Genomic DNA, 20,594 nt, shown 5'->3' with positions numbered 1-20,594 from the left:
CACTGCGGGGTCACCAATGGCTTTTGATGCCTGGTAGCGCTGGTAATCAAGAGCAGTTTATTCCAGATTTCAGTAGAGTTTCCTGTTCATGTATATTCTGATCCCCCCACCCCAACTTTTATCACATAGCAGACCCCTTAGCAAGTGGATGGGTTATTTTTACTGCCCTACACAGACACAGTGTCTTGTGTAACTGTAAACTGCAAACAGTATGTGTCTCCTGTGTCTCAGCTCTTTACCCACTGAGAAGCTGGTATGATGCCCTTGGCCAGAACAGGTAAAGGAAAACGTCAGTCCTGGGATCATCTCAGTCCTTGCTGTGTGACACGGATCTAGGGTTCCCATCCCATCCCAATCTTTGGTGGCCTGGAGCTTTCCCTGCATCAGAACCTTTATACCAGTGATTTAGAAATCTCAGTCTTTAGTTGCTTGTAAGTCGTATTTTAAGGAAAATTTTTAATTTTGTTTCTCTAGTCTGTGTTCTTTATAGCTACTGTAAGTGGCAGTGCTGGAACCAAAGGCATCCTAAGTTTCTGTTCTTTTAAGTGATTGCACTCTACCTTCTCTGAGAATGGGGAGATAATTGATGGACCTCCTTGACTTTGTAAGGAAGAGGGCAGTTATTGATGGAGGCCACCTAGAAGAGTGGAGGCCCTGTTCATTATCCCTTGGCTGCATAACTGCTTAATGATAGCCAGGCATGGGGCCTGGCACGGTGACACATGCCTATAATCCTAGTGGCTTGGGAGGCTGAGGCAAGAGGATCACAAGTTCAAAGCCAATCCCTGCAAAAGCAAGGCACTAAGCAACTCAGTGAGACCCTGTCTCTAAAAAAAATACAAAATAAGGCTGGGGATGTGGCTCAGTGGCTGAGTGCCCCTGAGTTCAATCCTTGGTCCCCCCCCCCAAATAAATAAAATATTTAATGATGTCCCCTTCTGTGTCCCCTCCCATACCCCACTCTCCACTCTCTTGTCTTAGCAGAAGCCATGCCACCCCAGTCCTCAAGAAATATAACTCCTGAGCTTGTAGCCAGTGAACGTTAGGTAAGGGTACCCCTGTCACCAACTCATATCTGACTGGGTGCCTCCTAGAGGAAGCTGAGACATGAGCCCTGGGATCTACAAGCTCTTTAAGAGGCAGAATCCTCTATCTTCAAGTGGATTTTGTTTCTAGCTGCTAAAACTTGGAGCATGCAGAGTGCCCTAGATGTTGTATATTTAGCATAGAACTTCCTAGACACACATGTGACCCGTATGTGAGCTCTTACCTGATCATAATGACTTGAACTTCCATCTCATTCAAATGCAAGAAGTCAGTTTTACTGAGCTCCCATTCCACATGTTTCTGGAAATCCTCAGTGGAACTCAGAAGTTCTGCAGATCTGCTCTGGCCATTTCTTTGCTCCTGAACTGTCCCTCTGGTCCCAGATTTCCGTGGACCATCATTACCAATTGGCCCTGATGCCTCAAGACCAGCTAACTTCAAGTGCTGCTCTCTCTGGTCCTGCCTTGGGCTGGTTTAGAGCACCGGTCCTTCCCACAGCTCCTCACAGTGAGAGCAGAGAGATGTCTGTAGTCAAAGTTCAGGAATAACAGAAGCGCAGCTCAGCATGGAAAAGGGGCAACTTCAGACACATGGCCACTCTCGGAGCCCCTGGCTCAAATCCTGCCTATCCTCAGAGGGCCCCACAGCCTGTTTCACAGCCATCTCCCAGCCCCCCGTCACCGCAAAGGCTCAGTTCCCTTCCTTGCGGTGAAAGGAACTTCAACCATGTCTGTCCTGCAGGATCCAAGCTCCAGCATACATAGACCCCAGAGAGAGAGAGAGAGGGCACTGTGAGGCCGACTCCAGCCTAAGACTGCCCACCTGATCCTTATCTTATTTCCTGTTCCTTCTTCCCTTGTGCTTGATGGGGAGGAGGGTTCTATTCTCTTAGAGAAACAACCTCACCTTTGCCCTAAGAACATAAAACAGTGTAATATCAGTACATTCTGGATTGTCCAGACTCGCACACAAATCAGCAAATGGTCTGGTTGGTGTAGAACTCAACTAATCCTCACTCAGTGTCTGTTTATAGCATGAAATTTAAGAAAGAAGAAACCTGCCAGAACTAAAGCAATATCAATGGGGAGAAAGAGGGGAAGCAGGTAGGAGATGTGGAGGAGGCAGAGGTGACAGGGGCTGAGTGGATGCTGGGAGTGGCCAGCAAGCCCAGAGACAGTGCAGGTGAAGCAGCAGCTACGATACAGGTTCTGTTTTAATGGACATTTTGAGTTTGAGGTGATTGGGGGATATTTAATGGAGATGCATAGTAAGCAGTTAGAAATAATCATGAATGAGTGATTGATGTTCTGGGATTAGCATCACACAGAGCCCAGCTTTCTAGAATCTTCCTGCCTTTGCTTTTCCACTCCTCTCTGGGAATACCCAGATTCTTCTTATCTCACGCCAGTGATTACGTTTTCTCTTCTGACAGCTTGGCAAACCTGTAATATTCATGGCCTCCAAGTCATACCTTCTAAATGGGCTTGTCAGTTTGCTTGTCCGTACACCGCTGAGGGTCTCGCTCCTTTCATAGCCACACTTAACTGTTACTGGGCTAACAGGGAGTTCACTGGGTGGTATGATTTGGAATCTCAGAATTTTTTTGCCTGAAATTCCAACCTGGAGTTTAAAAATCATGGAATAAAATTCTGGAGTTTGTTTTAATGCATATGAAATCAGTCTTTTGAATAAATAAGGCACATGAATTTAGCTGTATTTTCCTGTACCATGTAGTGCCCCCATTTTCATTGTGACGATTCATGTTTGGTCAATCCCACCAAGTTGATAATGGCTTTCACTGGCCCATCTCTGATTCTTTTTTGGCCCCTGAATTCGTCCTAGACTCTAGAACTTTCTGATGACTCTTCCAATACACAGAGCAGTCCTGGGGCTTGAACTCTCTGGCCAGGATCCCTCCTACCTCAGCTACTCTGCTGAATACCAGTCACTGGGCAAATGCTTGGCTTTGTTTACTCTGATCCTCTTGTCCAGTGGCCATCGCAGCGGTCCATTATGTAGGGCAGACAAGCTGCTGTCTCGGCAGTGAACCCATTGGGCCTCCCGACACTGTGCCTAATTGTATTCCCTGTTCTCTGCTACCAGATGCAGTAAATTACATTTCCTCCCAGCTCCCCAACCTGCCAATCCTCTGTTCACGAACAGCAGAACCGTAACCTGGGCAGGAGGGGACCAGCAGAACGTCTGGTAAGTCCTGGGGAGTGCTTTGGTTTGGCACCAGGACTGTCCAAGGGGCTTGCGTTTCTCTTAACTTAATAGCGAGATGGGTGCCCTGATGCCTTTACATAGGGGATCCCCTCCTTCAGCCCAACTTCAGACACAGCATGTACAGTGGCCACACAGGTAGGCACTGGCCCCTGATGGGTGATTGAAGAGCAAATGGGAGGGAATTTGAGGAAATCAGAATTTTGCCTCCGGCTCTATGGGAACCTTTCTCTGGTATTTATGGTCTTTATATCTGTCTTTACTCTTAATCTGTAGTGTACCTCCAGGGAATTTTATTTCCCTCATTCAAATTGCACAAATTGAAAGCACTCTGATAGAAGCTGGGTGGAAAGTATTTTCAAAGCATATGAGACCATTGCAGGAACCCCTGGGGAATTGAACTGTTTGTATAATTTGAATCTGTAGTTCCAAGTCTTCCCAGTTCTGGAGTTATTTAGATTTTGGGGGGTGGGGGGAAGTAGCAATTTAAAGATTAAATGTTTCTTACTAATATTTCTGACAATGGTAAAGATTCTAAAACAAGACATTGATGAGCATAGAGTCTACAGAGAGCCATGCTTTGTTTCTTGTGAATGTGCCTCAGAAATCAGAACCGGAAGGATGAGAATAATAAACCCCTACACCAACCCATTTGCTCCACACAGAAATGCACCGAGGGCTGGAGATTCAGTGAAAACATGAGTTTCCCAGAGTTGCACAGTTAGTGACAAGGTAGGCAAATTCAAATAGGAGCAACAGGTTTCACACTGTCTCCTCTAGGTAAGTCTGTTTAAAACAAAGCATGTAATGGCATCTTGTAAAGCAAAATGGTCATATACTTTTAAGCCAGAAGTCTTTTATATAGGCCTAATCTGAATATTTTATGACATAAGCATAATATTAAAATAATATAAAAAGTTTTAATGTAAAAGTGAAAGGAAAGCAAGAATTGACATAACTGTCATGTCCACTGGCTAAATCTAAATGCCTACTGGGCATCTCTGCAGACACCTCAGGATACTATTTTTACATACAGACTCAGAAAGTTCTAGAACTAGATGGGACTGTAAGTGATGTCTGGCCAAACCTGGACCAGGTCCACATGTCCCTGGACAATTAGAGGATGTATATCCCAGAATCTACAAAGGAACCACTGGCAGTCACTTAAACTGTGGGCTTTTTTGGGTGCTCGGAGACACACTTCTGAGATCAACATGCATACCAAATGTTGAAAAGTCACACGCCTCCCTGCTTGTTACTAGAGACTTGGGGGATTGATTGTTTCCTCCCAACTCCTCTCTGTAAGTTCCTGCCCCTCAAAGGATGGGTAATATGATCCAGCTAATGGATCAGCTCATGGATGGGGTAGGACATGTATATGGGACTTAATTTTAAGAGATAAGGAAAGGATTTGCACACTGTTGGTGATCAAGGAACATGAAGTTCAAGAATAACAATGTGCTTTGTAAATGGGGAATTCATGTGCGACCACAGCCTGGCATCCTTCATGTTTGAATATACTGCAAAACCATATTCACCTAAGTAGTAAATGCATTTTTAAAAGCATGTGTGATCAGAATCTTTTAAAAAATAAGTTTTCATCTGCTTTTGTTTATTAGCTGAGAACTAATTTGCATAAATGCTTTACTCTGGGAATACATATAAGGGAAGGTGTGGAAGGAATCAAATTTCATGTGGTTGACTCCTTTGTCTGGGCTGCTTCTAGAATGAGCAAACTATCCATTGTAGTTAACAGTGGCCACACAGAGCCCATATGGCATGCCAGCCAGTGGCACTCATCAGTAGAATTCTAGATACAATGCATCCTACATTAAGGACATCCTTTTAGAAATTTGCAAGATCCTAGAGCCATTTTTGTAAGTGTCATCTGTCATGATGGCATGATGCAGACATTCTAGTTGTTTGGTATTAGAAGGTTTCAGACTCTGTATAATTAGAATTTATTTAGAACCGTTGCTTTTCAGAACTGGGAGGCATGTACCCCAGTCCCTTATACTAATGGTTGAATCCTTGCTATAATGGCCCTCCGCAAAGAGGTCCTCAAACAACAGTCACACACTTCAGTGGTTGCAGCCTGATCTCCTCCAGGTTGCCCATTCTGTCTCTAGATGGTTCTGACTGTTGGGAAATTCATCCTCTGATGGAGCTATCATTTATCTGCCTTCATCTTCCATCTCTTGTTCCTTCTCCTTCCCCCTGGAGCTGGTCAGAACAAATCCAAGTTGGTGTTCTTTCAAGCATTTGAAAATGACAATCCCTTCCTGTCTTTCCCAGATCCTCACTTTATTTTTTTTTATTTATTTTTTTTAATATTTATTTATTTTTTTTTTAGTTCTCGGCGGACACAACATCTTTGCTGGTATGTGGTGCTGAGGATCGAACCCGGGCCGCACGCATGCCAGGCGAGCGTGCTACCGCTTGAGCCACATCCCCAGCCCCCAGATCCTCACTTTAAATGTCCTTTCCGCCACTGTCCCAGCCCCTGGTCCCGAGATGATGAGACTGTTTGGCAACACCCTCTGCCATCTCTGCCCCTCTCCTCTGCACACTCCCCGTTTTGTCTCTAGTCTTCTTGAAACAAGGTGGGCAGAGCTGTCCAATGCACCCTGAGAGAGGCTGACCAACCCCTGCAATGAAGCAGGATGCCACACACCAGTGGCTGCCTCTGTGGCGTCTGGCCTTTCAGCTTCTCTTTCTACAGTAAAGCTTCACCTGCCTGCTCAGCCTTGCTGTTGCCTTTTCTGGGTGAGGCCTCATTTCTGAATCCTTTCAGTGGAAACCTGCAGTCTACCACCTCCCTCCTGTTCACACACCATGTCACCTGCTCAACACGTAGAAGCATCTACAAAAATCATTCCTTCATCTCAAAAGACAAAAATAAGAATGAGCTATGAACTTTTCTGCCCTTTGTTAATTTGATATGACTTATATTTCTTTTTGTAAGCTTGTCTCTAGCAGATGTTGGGGATTCCATGGAGCCAAGGCAGGGAGGTGGAGGGGAAAGTTACAGGACGTGACAGTCTCTGGTGTTCTCTCTCATCTCAAACATAGTGGCTTCCCCTCCTTGTATTTCCATTGTATTTTCATTTCTGCATCAAATTCCATTTGAATAAAGGGTTTGGCGGTTTTGAAAGTAGAAAAAAAAAACTTTATTATATATTGTTAGAGTCTTTGTAACTCATGATTATGGTACTTTATAGCCTCAGTCTGCTTCAGTTGAGTACCACCTTGAATCTGAAATGCAATTTCCCATTATTTTTCATCATTTCACATTGAAAAAAATATATTGCACGTTGAAACCAAAGTTAGAGCCTGTGGCACACCACAGGGTCCCAGTTTGTAGTTAACAGGCTCAATTGCCAGCACCTTTCCTGATGTTCAAGATTCCTGAGACAAAGTCAGGGAGAAGGAAACTGGGACCCTGAGCCCAAAGCACCGAGGACCTTTCTGACTGTGGTGCTTGGTTGGTTTCAGTCTTCTCATCAGAGCTTTGATCTCAGTGGTATTCTTGCTAGTAATTTTCAGACTAGCATCTGTTTTTCTTTACCAAAAAGATAAACACAAAATCAGAGATGAGAAACTGACTTTTGTCTTTGCTATCCAAGGACATCACACCCATGCTAGTTTTTTTTTTCAGCAATGAAAATCTATTCTGTCACAGTCTTGGAGGCTAGAAGCCTGAAATCAATGTCTGCAGGACAGGTTCCTGGTGAGGGCTGTGAGAATCAGTTTCATGCCTCTTCCCTATCTCTTTAAAGGGTCATTTATGTATAGACACTTGGATTTCTTTTCACTGACTCGTGACAGTTGTACATATCTCTAGGGAACAGTGTAATCGATCAGTGTATGAATACAACATGAAATGATCAAATCAGATGATTAGCATTTCCATCTCTGTTCTTTGTATCGGGAACTCCTGTCCTCTCATTCTTTGTGAAACATGTAATAAAATGTTGTAAACTGTAGTCACCCCACTGTGCTGTAAAATAGTAAGGTGTCTTGGGAAGACAAATAATTCAAAGAAAAAGTTTGGGATGAGAGGGAGACTCCACTGTGAATTAATTTCCTCATTTTCATTGTCGTCAGTATCATAAGAGCTGATTTCGCATTTCCAACCTCGAGAGAGGGTGTGCACACCTATGTACGAGTATAATCGTGTGCTCTGAGGGTGAAAACTACACATAGGTGTGTTCCTTCAGTCAGCCAAGCACACGCGTCACTTGTTAATTACATGTCAGGTTGCAGTGCCAGCTCCTGAATGTTTCTTGTACTGGGGGACCCTAGCTAGGCGCCCCTGGTGGGTGACAGTCGCCATCTGCCTGTCTGCTGCTCTCCTGATGCACTTTGCACATCACAGCTGTCCACAGCACCATGACACAGCAGAGCTGTTAGTTTTCATTATACAAATGAGGAAAACGAGGCCCAGAGATGTGGAGTGACCCCGAGTCCGAAGCTGATCCACTGCGTTTCTGCCTCCCCCTGACTAACGACAGCGGACGTGTGGTACCTGTACTTTCCGTGTGAACCTCAGCCTTATTCCTCCTCCCATGATCCCAGAAGGACAAAGGAAGTGAGTTGGGAGAAGCCCCGAGTCAAGGGATTCAGCATTGATGGAATTCTCTACCCTCCAGGAACTTGGTCTTGTTTTGTGTGTTCTTGGATTTATTTCTCAAAAGAAGTCACGTCACTTGCTCCCCGGCTTCCCTGTGTCAGATGACCTCATTCCCCTTCTCTCAGCTCCCGACAGCCTTTACAGTTGCTTGCTGTTTGCTCGAGGTGGAGGAAACAGGCAAGAGGGAGTGGATGGGGCCGGGGGAATGGGCTGGAACCTGGACCCGGCTGATCTGCTCCTCATACCCATCCCATCTCGGGGCCCCTGAGCCTCAGGCCACAGTGGCTTCTGTCCTGAAGCCCTCACCTTGGCTTTTAGGTAGGTGACTTCCCAGGGGCCTCCCTGTCTCCTCCACACCTAGGTGTCTTCAGAACCCAGACCCTAGAATTATCACCCCCCATCGAGGTGAGTCTCCTCCTTCAGGGAGGGTCTCCTACTGATGGAAGAACTAGGGGGAGCAAGAACCAAGAAACCGTACACAGAGGCGCAAAATCAAAGCACTTTAGCGCTGTTTGTTTGCATCCCTCTGAAGAAGCCAGCCATATCTTGTTTTGTTTGTTTGTTTTTGCTTCAGAGATTGAACCTAGGATGCTTATCCACTGAGCCACATCCCCAGCCCCTTCTTTATTTTTTATCTTGAGACCATGTCTCGCTGAGTTGCTTAAGGCCTCACTAAGTTTCTAAGATTGGCTTTGAAACTTGCAATCCTCCTGCCTCCGCCTCCAGAGCCGCTGGGATGACAGGCCTGCGCCACCCTGCCCGACTGCCACAGTGGTTCTGATTCTTCACTCATAGTGCTCAGCTGTCTCCCTGGATTGTTGGAAGGGTTAGTGAAAGTGCTTTATCTACTCCATCAGTATGTAATGTTTGGAAATCCATAGTTAAATATGTTGTTGAATAAAAGTGTACTTCCATACCCCAGTCAACCTGTGAGTGAAGTGTTCCTTGAACTGTCTTGTATCTCATACATTTCGCTTCTTGCCCAAGTTCTTCCTCCAGGAAGTTTTGGAGAACTGTTACTTTTGCATATGTCTATGGGGCTCTTTTGGAATCTCCTTCAGGGGCTCCCCAGAAAGCCCCTCCCCTCAAGAATACTTTTTCTTCCCCGCCTCTCCAAGATGAACAGAAGCACCAGGCCCCTCTGACCCTCACCACTGTACAAACTGCAGGCACTTCCAGCATGGGAAAGCGTGAGGGCAGCCAGAGGCAGATTGGAGGGCATTCTTGGTGGTGAGAGACGAAGGCCCGCGAGAGGCTTTGGAATAAACTACTTGGCAGCAGTCAGAAGCAAAAGAGGATTGAAAATTGGGTGCATTAGGCAAGGTGTGGTGGGCCAATCCTGTAATCCCAGCTGCTTGGGAGACTGAGGTAGGAGAATCCCAAGTTCGAGGCCCCTTTAGCAACTTAGTGAGACCCTATCTCAAATAAAAATAAATAAATAAATAAATAAATAAAAGAGCTAATAGAACACATGCTTAGCAGGTGCCATGGGTTCAGTCCCCAGTACCAAAAGAGAAAGAAGCAGAACAAAAACCCCAAAATTTGAATTTAAAAGTCTTATTATTCTACTTGTTCATATCCACCATCATTCATAGTTTGTGCATTTTGGAGAACTGAAGCAAAATCTAAGTGCTTACTCATACAGAATACATTTAAGATAAATCTTCACACCTCCTGTGCGATTTTCTGAATGTCTAAATAACATCTCATGTTATTTTCCAGGAGGACCAAATATTGTTCTTGGGGTAAACCAGATATTCTTGAAGGGTTCAAGAGTAAGTGCAGGAAGGAATTGGGAGCATAACCTTGAGGAACCTGTTAAAAATCTGATTCCTTTAAAGGCTTGTGTTTTATCTGAGGGAAAAAATATGAATATTGCATTTTATTGCATAACATATCTTAAATTTGTCTTATTATAAAAGTATGTTAAAAAGCTTAAAATATTCTACACTCAGATTCTAGAAATATTGAAAGAAACATGCATAACATGTAAACATAGATGCACTATGTAACCCTAATAAAACATGTCACATATGATTCATTGGTGTGGCTGTGTCATTACCTCACCCCTTTATGTGTGGATCTACTTAACCTTCCTAGCAAAGAGCTCATCACACCTTTGTTCTTTCCAGTCTCTGATTCTAGGATCAGAACAAGGTAAAGTGAGGTTTATTGTGTTGGGGGGTTGGGGAGGGATTGAAACGACAATAACATGTCCTCATTGGCACCAAAGGAAGAGGGACATTTCTAAACATTTCCGTGCTTATAATTTGTATCCTTCACATACATATGTGAAAATAAAAATATTTTGTTCTATATTTTGTGCTGATGGTGGGTCAATGTGTCATTTTGTTCACCTGTCTCTGGATGATTGGGGATAATTCAATATTGTACCTGCAAACTGACAACCTATGTCTCTTGAGTGTGTTAATGGTAGTAAGATAGAACATTGTGGCCCAAGACTGTGCTTTTTAATATAACTGTAATATTTCAAGAACAGGCTTTTGGAGACCATGCAAAATTTTAAATTCATATTTCACTTCCCTGATGACATCATGTAGAAAATCAGGAAATAACTGAGATGAATTTTTCTTTTGACATCACAATCTTAGTGTGTGAGCCCATGTACCTCAGTGACAAATAATGGCTGGCCTTCCATTGTGTCACTTGAGAAAACTCAAAATCCTAATACAAAACAAGTGAAACCTCTAAGACAGTAATGGTGAAATTCGGGCATTGCCTTTTGCTCCTTAATCTTGTTGGTGAAGTGTGAACTGTTAAAAGACTGTCTTATTTTGCAAGCAGACAGAACGATATCATTGCTGTTTTTTAAAATCAGTTTAAACATTAATTACTGTATGTAACTTCTTATTGGTGTCATATTATTATACAAAGTACTTGTGACTATGTTAAGACCATCAAATTAGACTCTTTAGTTAGTAGCATTTGTTTCATGGGTGTGAATGTCTGGAACCTTCTATACAAAAGGTTCTAAGGTGGGTGCTGGCAGAGTGGGAGAGTCATAGAAAGGTGGCAGGCAGCAAGTTTACTTTCAAGGATCCTAAAAGTCCATGAAGGTGATAAAACATTCCCACAAACAATTATACTGCTGGGTGGAAATTGTTAAGTGCCCTCAGATAAGTTTAGAAAAGGTGAGAATCTAAAGGAGAGAAGGATGACTTAGAGATGGGAGGACCCAAGAAAGCTCATGGGAGAGGAGCAGTTGACCTTGACATTGATGAATGGGTCCTATTTGGTTGGGTAGAAAGTATAAAGAAGGACATCTCAGAAGGGAATCATAAAAACAGGAAATGCTTAGATATGGAATGGTGTTACATGGTTGTGCTCAAGGAAAAGGGAGTGATAGAATATATGTTTGAAAAAATAGTTTGGATCTTCTTAGCAGGTAGATATTCAGAAAGGTGGGGACTCAAACTATGATAAGCAAGGCTCTGGAAGTCTGCCATCGGACAGGGACAAAGGGCAGGCTAGGCCAAAGGACAACAGGCACAGGGGGATGCTGGGCTATGTCCTGGGAACAGTGAGAGGTTTATTGTGGCCAGAGTGTGTGGAGCACAGAGGGCTGGGAGACAAGGCGAGAAAGAGGGTTGCAGGCCACTTTTGAAGGGAGCTGGCCAAGGGGTGGAGTTTGGTGTTTATCCTCTATTGACAAGAAGCAGCAGAGGGTTTCCCAGTAAGGTGACTTCATGGGCAAGATGGTGAACAGGCATGGCACAGGCTTGGCAAACTTTTCCTATAAATGGCCAGATGGTCAATGTTTTAGACTTTGTGGACCACATAGGATCTCTATTGCATATTCTTTATATTTTTTCTTCCTCTCCTCCTCCTCCTCCTCCTCATATTCTTTATATTTTTCTTCCTTTTCTTCCCCTCCTCCTCACCCTCCTCCTCACCCTCCTCCTCACCCTCTTCCTCACCCTCTTCCACACCCCACCCTCCTCCTCCCTTTTAAAACTGTGAAAACCTCTGAGAAGGGAGAGGCCCCAGGCTGCCTTTGGCTCTCTGGCAATAGCCTCTGTCCCTGAGACAGTGGAAGAGAGAAGATTCAGGAAACTTGGAAGAAGGCTGTCGTGCGGGGTGAGGCTGTGGGGGCGTGAAGTGGTGGTGAGGAGATGCAAGGGTCAGTCTGAAGCAGGTCTCCCTTGCAGTGAGACTCTGACTTGAGAGACGGAGTGAGTAGTGGTGCTGGGGGTTTTAACACCAAGACTGTGGAAGAGTCTCATGAGAAGGTGGGATCACATTGAGGCTGCTGAGTCAGACGTGTCAGTGCATCATCCAGGTAAAGAGGGCCCCCACAGGTGGCTCTGTGGGCCTGGGACCCAGCTTCCTCCCATCCAGAAAGTGTGCCTCACAGGGAGCCTATGAGGGAAAGGACTTGAAAGGATGAGGTGTCCTGAGAGTGTGTCTATAGGACAGGAGAGAGCTGGTCCTCAGGAATACCAGATTGGCAGCAGGTGTGGGGTGAGTCGGAGGGGACAAGACTGGAGAGGCTGCTTCCCCAGTAGGAAGTTCTTCCAACAATCCAGGGAAGAGGAAAGGAGTCTCATGTTGGGTCATGGCAGTGGAACAGAAAGAATATGACAGAAAAGATATTAAGGGGCAGGATGGCACTGTGTACATGGAAGAAGAAAGAGCCTTCTGCGATTTCATCCTTAGACTGTAGTGTCATAGGACGCCACTGCGTCTGTCTCGTTCTTTTCCTAGTTCTTGTTTTGGAAACCTCCCTAGTGACTGAAGTACTTACAAAGCATGTGACATGAATAACTTCACACCTTGTAATTTTTGCAAACACCCTGTTTTATAGCATAGTGGAGGATATCCATGTCTCTCCTAGAAAAGCCTGGGCATATTTGCCCTCATAGCAAAAGGAAATCGAGAGGGCTAGAGATGTGGCTCAGTGGTGGAGACCTTGCCTAGCATGTGCAAGTCCCTGGGTTTGATCCCCAGCACCACAAAAGAAAAGAAAAACAGGAGGGGAAGAAACAGGAAATGAGAACACTTGAGGAAAGAGTTGACAAAAGATTTAAGGTTTTGGAACTGGGACACATCTTAACCAAGGGCTTTTAGATTGTCTGTAAACCTAGGGAAGCCCACAACCAAGGTAAATGTGCGGGTTGTCAGTCTTCCTGTAATTCTTTCTGCCTAAATCTAAAGTCTCGTGTGAACTTATTTTATCAGTTCTTCCTTGAAAGTCTCAGTGTCATTGAGATACAGTAACTGTGTACTTCTGTCTTCCCAGTGCATTAAGCTGCTGTGTTAAAACGCACACGCAACCGCCTCTGTCCACGATGTGCACCTCACTCTAACACTCAGGATGCTTGGCGGTTAGAATAGAGAGGGCACAGAGCCATTTTTTTTTCTGTCTGTTTGGCAATTAACCAATCACTGGCTTTTTTTGTTGTAACATGCACTTCCTTTCTCTTGTTTTCATTCAAGCTGTGTACGCCATGGAAATTAATGTGGAGAAAGACAAACAAACAGGAGAGACCAAGATTCTCTCTGCATCTACCATTGGCCCAGAGGGGGTCCATCAGAGAGGAGTCAAAGTCTATGATGATGGTACCAAAGTAGTGTATGAGGTGCACTCGGGAGGCACCGTGGTAGAAAATGGAGTGCACAAATTAAGCGCAAAGGATGTGGAAGAGCTTATTCAGAAGGCTGGACAATCAAGCTTGAGAGGAGACCACGTGTCAGAAAGGACTGTGATTGCGGACGGGAGCCTCGGCCACCCCAAGGAACACATGCTCTGCAAAGAAGCCAAGTTAGAAATGGTCCATAAATCTAGGAAAGATCACTCTCCTGGGAACCCAGGGCAGCAGACCCAAGCCCCCAACACGGAAGGGCCAGAAGCAAGCTTGGATCAGCCCGTCACCATGATTTTTATGGGCTACCAAAATATCGAAGACGAAGAGGAGACGAAAAAGGTGCTAGGCTACGATGAAACCATCAAGGCTGAGTTGGTCCTCATCGATGAAGACGATGAGAAGTCATTGAGAGAGAAGACAGTGACGGACGTGTCCACCATTGATGGGAATGCAGCCGAGCTTGTGTCCGGGAGGCCAGTCTCAGATACCACAGAACCCTCGTCCCCAGAAGGGAAGGAAGAGAGCCTGGCCACAGAGCCAGCCCCAGGTACCCAAAAGAAAAAGCGCTGTCAATGCTGTGTTGTCATGTGACCACTTCTTTCTTCCCTCTTCCTCTGGGCAGCCTTTCTACTCTCCACCACTTACATAGACCTCACTCCACCACTAACTGCAGTACTGTGAACTGGGAGCAGACACCTGCCTTGCCTTGCAGTTGGATTGCTTTGATCTCTCTTAATTTTTTTTTTCCTTCTCCTCACCTGAGAAACAACGTGCATGTGTGTGCTCCATTTTTTTTCCTCCCAAGAACTTGCTTTTCCTCTCAACCTTTCTTTTGTGTCTTCGAGAGTGAATCGGTTCCTTTCTGCTCGATTGGAATGGACTCTTCATCTCAGCCAATTATCTTGTAGCCTTAATTTACTTGACTGGAATTGAACCTATTGGCACGGGGGCTTTCATTTTTCTAGAGTGTTCCTCTAACATAGTCACACACACACGCCACCACGTCCCTGACTTCTCACTGCCTCCCTCACTGTGGATCTTGTTTTTCTGTCTCATGTGGCAAAATGCTGTGGGCTCCAGCTGGTTGCTAGTGTAGCCAAAAGTGGACCTTCCTTAATCTGTCCATTCTAGGGTGATGCTTTTTGCTGCCTTATGTATGCTTCCAGATTACAGTATTGTGTGTCTATGGCTTTCCTTCTGTTAAAACCTGAATCGAAGTTCATGGGAAAGAAAGAACCCAGTGTGTGTCACAGATGAAGTATAGGCCTGAGTCTAACCACTGCCCATCAGCAGCTGTGTCTCTTTCTATGGCTTAACCAATGAACCCTTTATACAAGAAGCACCATTTTAAATTTTCTAAGGACGTGAGACGACCATTGTTTTAAGCCTCAGTGGAGATCTCCAAGCTCAGACAGGCCAAATCCATGAGCCTTGTTTCTATTCTTTAAAAAAAAAAAAAAAAAAAAGTAAATTTTTATATTGTTTTTCTTTTTCATGGATATTTTCTGATCATGTGAATCTACTTTCAACGAGAGGATCATTTTGAAAAGTATCTCTGTAGTGACCACATTTCTAGAACAGTCTCTCTGACCTACAGTGGCTGCTTCCGTGCTCCCGCTTCATCTAGGGTGGTACTGTCAGCATTGACTGCCCGTCTCCTGTGCCCGGTTGATTCGAGGCTTGCATCTGTACTCTTTTCTTTCTGTTCCCATGAGAATGTTTCAGGTAACTTCGACATGTAGGTTTACCTGCCCTTCAAAAACCCTCTTTAAGATGTTAAAAAAAAAAAAAAAAAGTTGAAAGATGAAGAAAGACTTATCTTCTCAGTGTCAAGTACTTAAATTCATTCATCATAGGCACACTGACTGAGCTCCTTAGAGCTCTGTTTCTTAAACTTCTGGAGATTCTGAACATCAGGAATACTTTTTATCTAGAACGTGATGGAGTCCTTGAAATAAATTCTTAGTGCTGCCCCAAAGTGAATAGCAGCCGCATGTATAGTAAAACCAAAGGGAAGGAATTTTAAAAAGAATAATAATAGAGTAATTAAATGAAAGTGTATTATTTACCTAATTTTAATAAAAGATAGCGTCACTTTAAGTTATGTGCCCAGATGCTTGCAGCATCATGCACATCATTCACAGAATTATCTATATTGCCATAGAACCTGGTTTCAAAAACAGCGTGACATATTACTTAAAGTCTTAACTCCTGCAGAAAGGAGCTCAGAAAAAAATCAAGGTAGTCTTGAGGATGTGTTACAGAAAATGTAATTTGTCCTATTTAGTTGGCTCAATGCTAAATCTATTATTATTTTTAAATGTCTTGGCTTGTAACTGTATTTATTCCAATTGAAGAGGAAAAACTGACATTTTTAATTTTTCACAGTTATTTTTTATCAAATAATTACATTTTTAATGAGCACAAAATGATTCAGTTCACCTCTAATAGGGAAACAGAAAAAAAAAAAAAGGTAAAGGAAGGAAAAAAACAAAGGAGTTAAGTTCTGCTTTCTAAAATAATTCCCTCCACAGCTTTGTTTTGGATAACTGAGAGAATTATCTCTAAGTCTCAGGTTCACCAAAGTAGCTTCAATGGAGTGAAACTGCTCTATTATCTAGAAACCTGGTTTTAATGTCTATAAGTCTCACTACTCTGGATTTCATCTTCCTCAAGAAATGATCATTTAGATATTTCAATATTAAATAAAATAAAAAGTAGATAAACCTATTTCCTTAGAAGGAGAAAATGGTTTTAATGTTTTGGACAATCTATTATTTTAAGAATTTACTTAGGAAAGAAACAATCTAAAGGTTTGCCATAGTTTTATCCTTTTTACTCACTTGGGGATTAAATCTGTTCGATGTAAGTTGTTAAAAAGCACAGTTAGCGAATAAAATGGCAGAGCCGGTTCTTTCTGATGAACAGAATCGGTCTTGGGGGTAGATGACTCCCTGAAACGATCTGTCCTTTCCTAAGTGAATGATTTACCCATGAAGTAAACAGTCTGCACCCCTTCCTACAACACAGCTCCTACGGTCAGAAAGACCAGTGATAATCCACCTGCATTCATCACTTGCTATGGGGAATTGTGACTGGCAAATTCTATGAATTAGACCTCTCTATACTTTTATGATTAAAGCTTATCATTTAATGGGTTTCAGGAAGACGTGTTGCCTTTCTTGAATTTATTTGTGGCCACAGTAAATGAAGGTGTGTTTGAATATGGCATCTATATATTTGTCTATTTTCTATGATTTTCCTGTCTTAATGGGGGATGCAGGCTCAGCCAGCCCTTTTACGGGATGCGACCTACAATCCCACCTACAGCAGCAAGCTACCCTCTTAACGATGAAAATGTAAATGGAGTTCTGATTGTAAGCATTCTGCCTTTCCTGCTGCTATTGACATTCTCTCTCTGAAAATTGTATTATGCATGGTATGGCCCCCTTTAAGGATGCAGGGTATTTGGTTACATAACCAGACTAACTAAAGAATCAGTAATAGAGCTCCAAAACCATGATTCCCAATTAAACTAATGTTTAACTGAGCTTTCTTTTAGAATTTTAGGATCAGCTCCCTTTTAAAATAAAAAGAGGAACTGGATGCTTGGTGTACACCTATAATCCCAGAGACTTTGGAGGCTTGACTTAGGAGAATTGCAAATTTGAGACCAACCTCTGCAATTTAGGGAAACCCCCTCAGCAACTTAGAGAGATGCTGTCTAAAAATAAAAATAAAAAGGATTGGAGGGCTGGGGATATAGTTCAGTTGGTATAGTGCTTGCCTCGCATGCACAAGGCCCTGCCTGGTAAAGGGCCCTTGGGTTTAATTCCTAGTGCCGGGAATTAATTAATTAATTCTTGATGACTTAGTATCTTTGACTTTTTTTTCTTTATCTTCCTTTTTTTTTGTTTTGTTTTATTTTTAAGACAAAACTTAAGTTTTTTTTTAACCTTTTACCTCTTTCACTCATGATAATATTATTTTCCTTAATAACCAAAAAATAATTGCCTCTAAAAGTGATTTGCTAGTGTCCAGTGATATCACTTAATATCGGGGGTCAAGAGGAAAAGAGCTAGGGAATTCCCTCCTGGACAAACCCAAAACATTATTTCCTAAAACCTCCTGAGCAATCTTAAAATTATTCAAAGGCTTTTAGGAAACTCAAATTCTAGAGTTAATTTGTTTTATTAAGTTACTCTTTGAAATGTTATTATACATGTATTTGCTTCAAATAACCATCTTCTCCAGTTTGCTTTCTGGTGATAAATGTGTTTCTCTACATGCAAATAGAGTATCTTATTTCTATTAGGGTCAGATTTTTATAAAAGGGGGAAAACGATATGTAGAGAGTTTCCTGGATATATGTTATCATTTCTGGGACAAAACATTGGAGTCACATGGGAACATCTTATTTTCCTTAACTTCTTGCAGAATTTCATGTCAAGGGATTATTGAAAACTGCCATTTATTTAATGCCAATGTACCAATGAATATCAATGTCCTCAAAAGAGGAGGAAAGAGTATATGTTGATAGAGGCAGAAATCAAACTACCATACCCATCTTCCTTTTTAAAAAGCATTGACCTTGTCCATTTAAAAACAGAGAAAATGCACTGAGTAATGTTCCAACATAAGATCTAGAAACTCAGTCATCTCTGTTCATCACAGAACCCACCAGAAAGTTCAACTCGCTAATGAACGCTCTTCTTGTAGATGTCTTTTCATTTCCTGCAATGTTAGATTACAACAGTAACCATTCCAAGGCAGGCAGTCTCCTGTTGTATTTCTGCATCATGCACATTAGTAATCAAAACTACGAATTCTCTGCATATTTAAGAATAGGTCTCAAAATTTTATAAATATGCAATCTTTGGGAAGCTCCTCGATTTCTTAAGCAACATCTATTGAACTCTACTAATGAGGATAGAACCAAAAAGTACCCTTTGTCCTCTGGGTTAGAAAAACACAACGAAACCTTGGAGTTGCTGGTATGTATCATAAAGTAGTTGAAAGTAATGAGGAAGATGGAATCTTTGATTCCTGCTACCTGTTCGCCGTCATTTGGGTAGCCTTCTTCTGGACTTATCAGGAAAATCTTCCAGCATTTTCTAGGGAAAAAGGAAAGTCACTAATTAGGAGCACAGTGCAATTTTGTGTCTATATTTTTATAGCTTCAGCAAATTTCTTCATATAATTCCCATTTAAACAACAACAAAAAAAAATGCTTCTTGTTTGAACGTAGAAAGGTATAGAATAAAAATGACATTTGGAAAGTTTCAAAGGGAAATTTCCTTGAGAAGTCCTTAGACCAGCTCTCTCAGCTGCATGTTCATCTAGCTTATATCAGCCTCTGCTTCCCCTCTCCCCTCCTGTGCAACATCAGAAGGTCGAAATTGTTGCCCAGAAAGCTTGCTGTCAGTGTGAAATTGTGTCATTTGGGGGACCGCAGGACTTTTCTGCGTCAAAGATCTGGACAGCCTTAACTTTTGTAAAAAAAAAAAAATAATAATTTTTCAATGTTCTCTTTTACTAAGCAGGAAAACAAAATGTTTTCTGAAATCAATAACTTTTATATTCTTTGTGACTATTTTCTAAGTTTCTACAGGTTGAAGTGTGAATGGTCATCTTCTCCCCATATTGCCTCTTAGTGGTCACCTGGGGCTATTTTTTTTTTTTTTTTTGCAAGTCACGGCATTTTTTATCAAAAGCTCACGAACCATACAACTCTCCCTAGACATTAGGCAGTCCTTCTGATGTAAATGAACAGAATCACAGAAAGAAAAGAAATACAGGGTGGCTTTCTTTTCGTTTTCCTCTGGTTAATGTACTGTATAGCATATATGTTTACAGAATGTATCTGCCTTGTGATGTCAACAAAATGAATGACAAAAGAGTTCTGATGTGCCATTTGATAGTTTGCCTTAGCATCACTGTTTATGTTCTCAATTTCTGTCCTGTTTAAAAGAAACAAACAAAAAAACACAGGTTGTATTCCAAAGCTGTATCCACACAACATTTCTCTGCCCCACTCCAACCCAGCCTTTTTCAGAGCTGCGGATTCCATCACAGGAGCCTTCAGGCAGAACCTTGCAGGTGTGGCCCGGAGGGGCTAAAGAAGGGCATAGCTTGGGCCTTACCTCTGCCCTTCTACCAATGACCAACTGACCATGTTTTTGTGTTTCCATCTGAGTCTGCAAAATCACACTCACATTCCTGGGGCAGGCCCATGGGGCACAAGACAAGACCTCTCACCCTCATTTCCTCATAGTCCTTCCCACTGAGAGAGAGAGGTGAACTTGTGGACCCCCTCTTTGGCTCTGCAAGCACAGTTTAAGCACAATGGCATAGCTTGAAAAAACAAGAGAGATGGACTCAAATGGAGCCATCGCCAAGGAGTGTGTCTATTCACTGTAGTCTAGACAAGTAGCAGGATTCGGGTGGGAAGAAGGAGTGGCTATAGAAATGGAATATTTTACATTTATGTATTTTTTAAGGAATAATATTTTTTATAATGAGATCTGTATGCATTATGGAGCTTGAGTTTGCAAACACCCTCGATCGACTAAGTTATTTCTTCATTCCATTAAGGTTACTTTCTGGTGAGTTCTACAGCACTATCCCAGATCTCGAGACACAGGTAATGGTCTCACACCCTGCCCTTGCACTGCCATTGCATGTTTCCAAATAGAATAAGGTTGTAAGTTTGAGCTTGCTATATCTGCCATTAGATAAACCACGTTATGTGGCTTGACAGCTCTCTAGTCTACACCTTGAATAATACATAACAATCTTTTGGAAGGAAATAGCTCTTTTTAAAGCAAGCCAACTTTAGCAGTTACCAAAATCCAACTCTTCTACATATTTAATGAGTAATTGCTAGGTTTATGGTTAAGGGACCACTCTTAGTGACACATTTGAGTAATATACATGACATGGTGGGTCAGAAGCATCTGGCCATCTGTAGTCCACATGTAAATGTAAAAACCAGCAAGATACAACTTAGCAGGCATTGGCCTTGTTCACATCACTGAGGCTGAATCGTTCTTTCAGAGTTCAGTAGAAATGGGAAAGATTGTCTT

At 42.7% G+C, this 20,594-nt stretch overlaps 1 protein-coding gene across 5 annotated transcripts in view; it reads left to right on the top strand.

The window, feature by feature from the left end:
• Positions 1-20,594, top strand: part of PALM2AKAP2 (PALM2 and AKAP2 fusion) — a 470,283-nt gene that overhangs the window by 262,116 nt on the left and 187,573 nt on the right. For 3 of the 5 annotated variants that reach the window (XM_081280060.1, XM_081280062.1, XM_081280061.1), the window contains exon 6: positions 13,361-14,056. The exons of 1 other annotated variant lie outside the window; for it this stretch is intronic. In XM_081280060.1, coding sequence (XP_081136186.1) covers positions 13,361-14,056 — 696 coding nt within the window. Of the gene's footprint in view, positions 1-13,360; positions 20,087-20,594 lie in introns of those variants that run through there. One more of the 5 variants, XM_081280067.1, reaches the window with a different exon arrangement.

Source organism: Spermophilus citellus, assembly GCF_964194105.1.
Source record: "Spermophilus citellus genome assembly, chromosome: 2".
NCBI lineage: Eukaryota > Metazoa > Chordata > Mammalia > Rodentia > Sciuridae > Spermophilus > Spermophilus citellus.
Note: the sequence above shows the minus strand (reverse complement) of the source record. Positions and strands in the feature narration are given on the sequence as shown.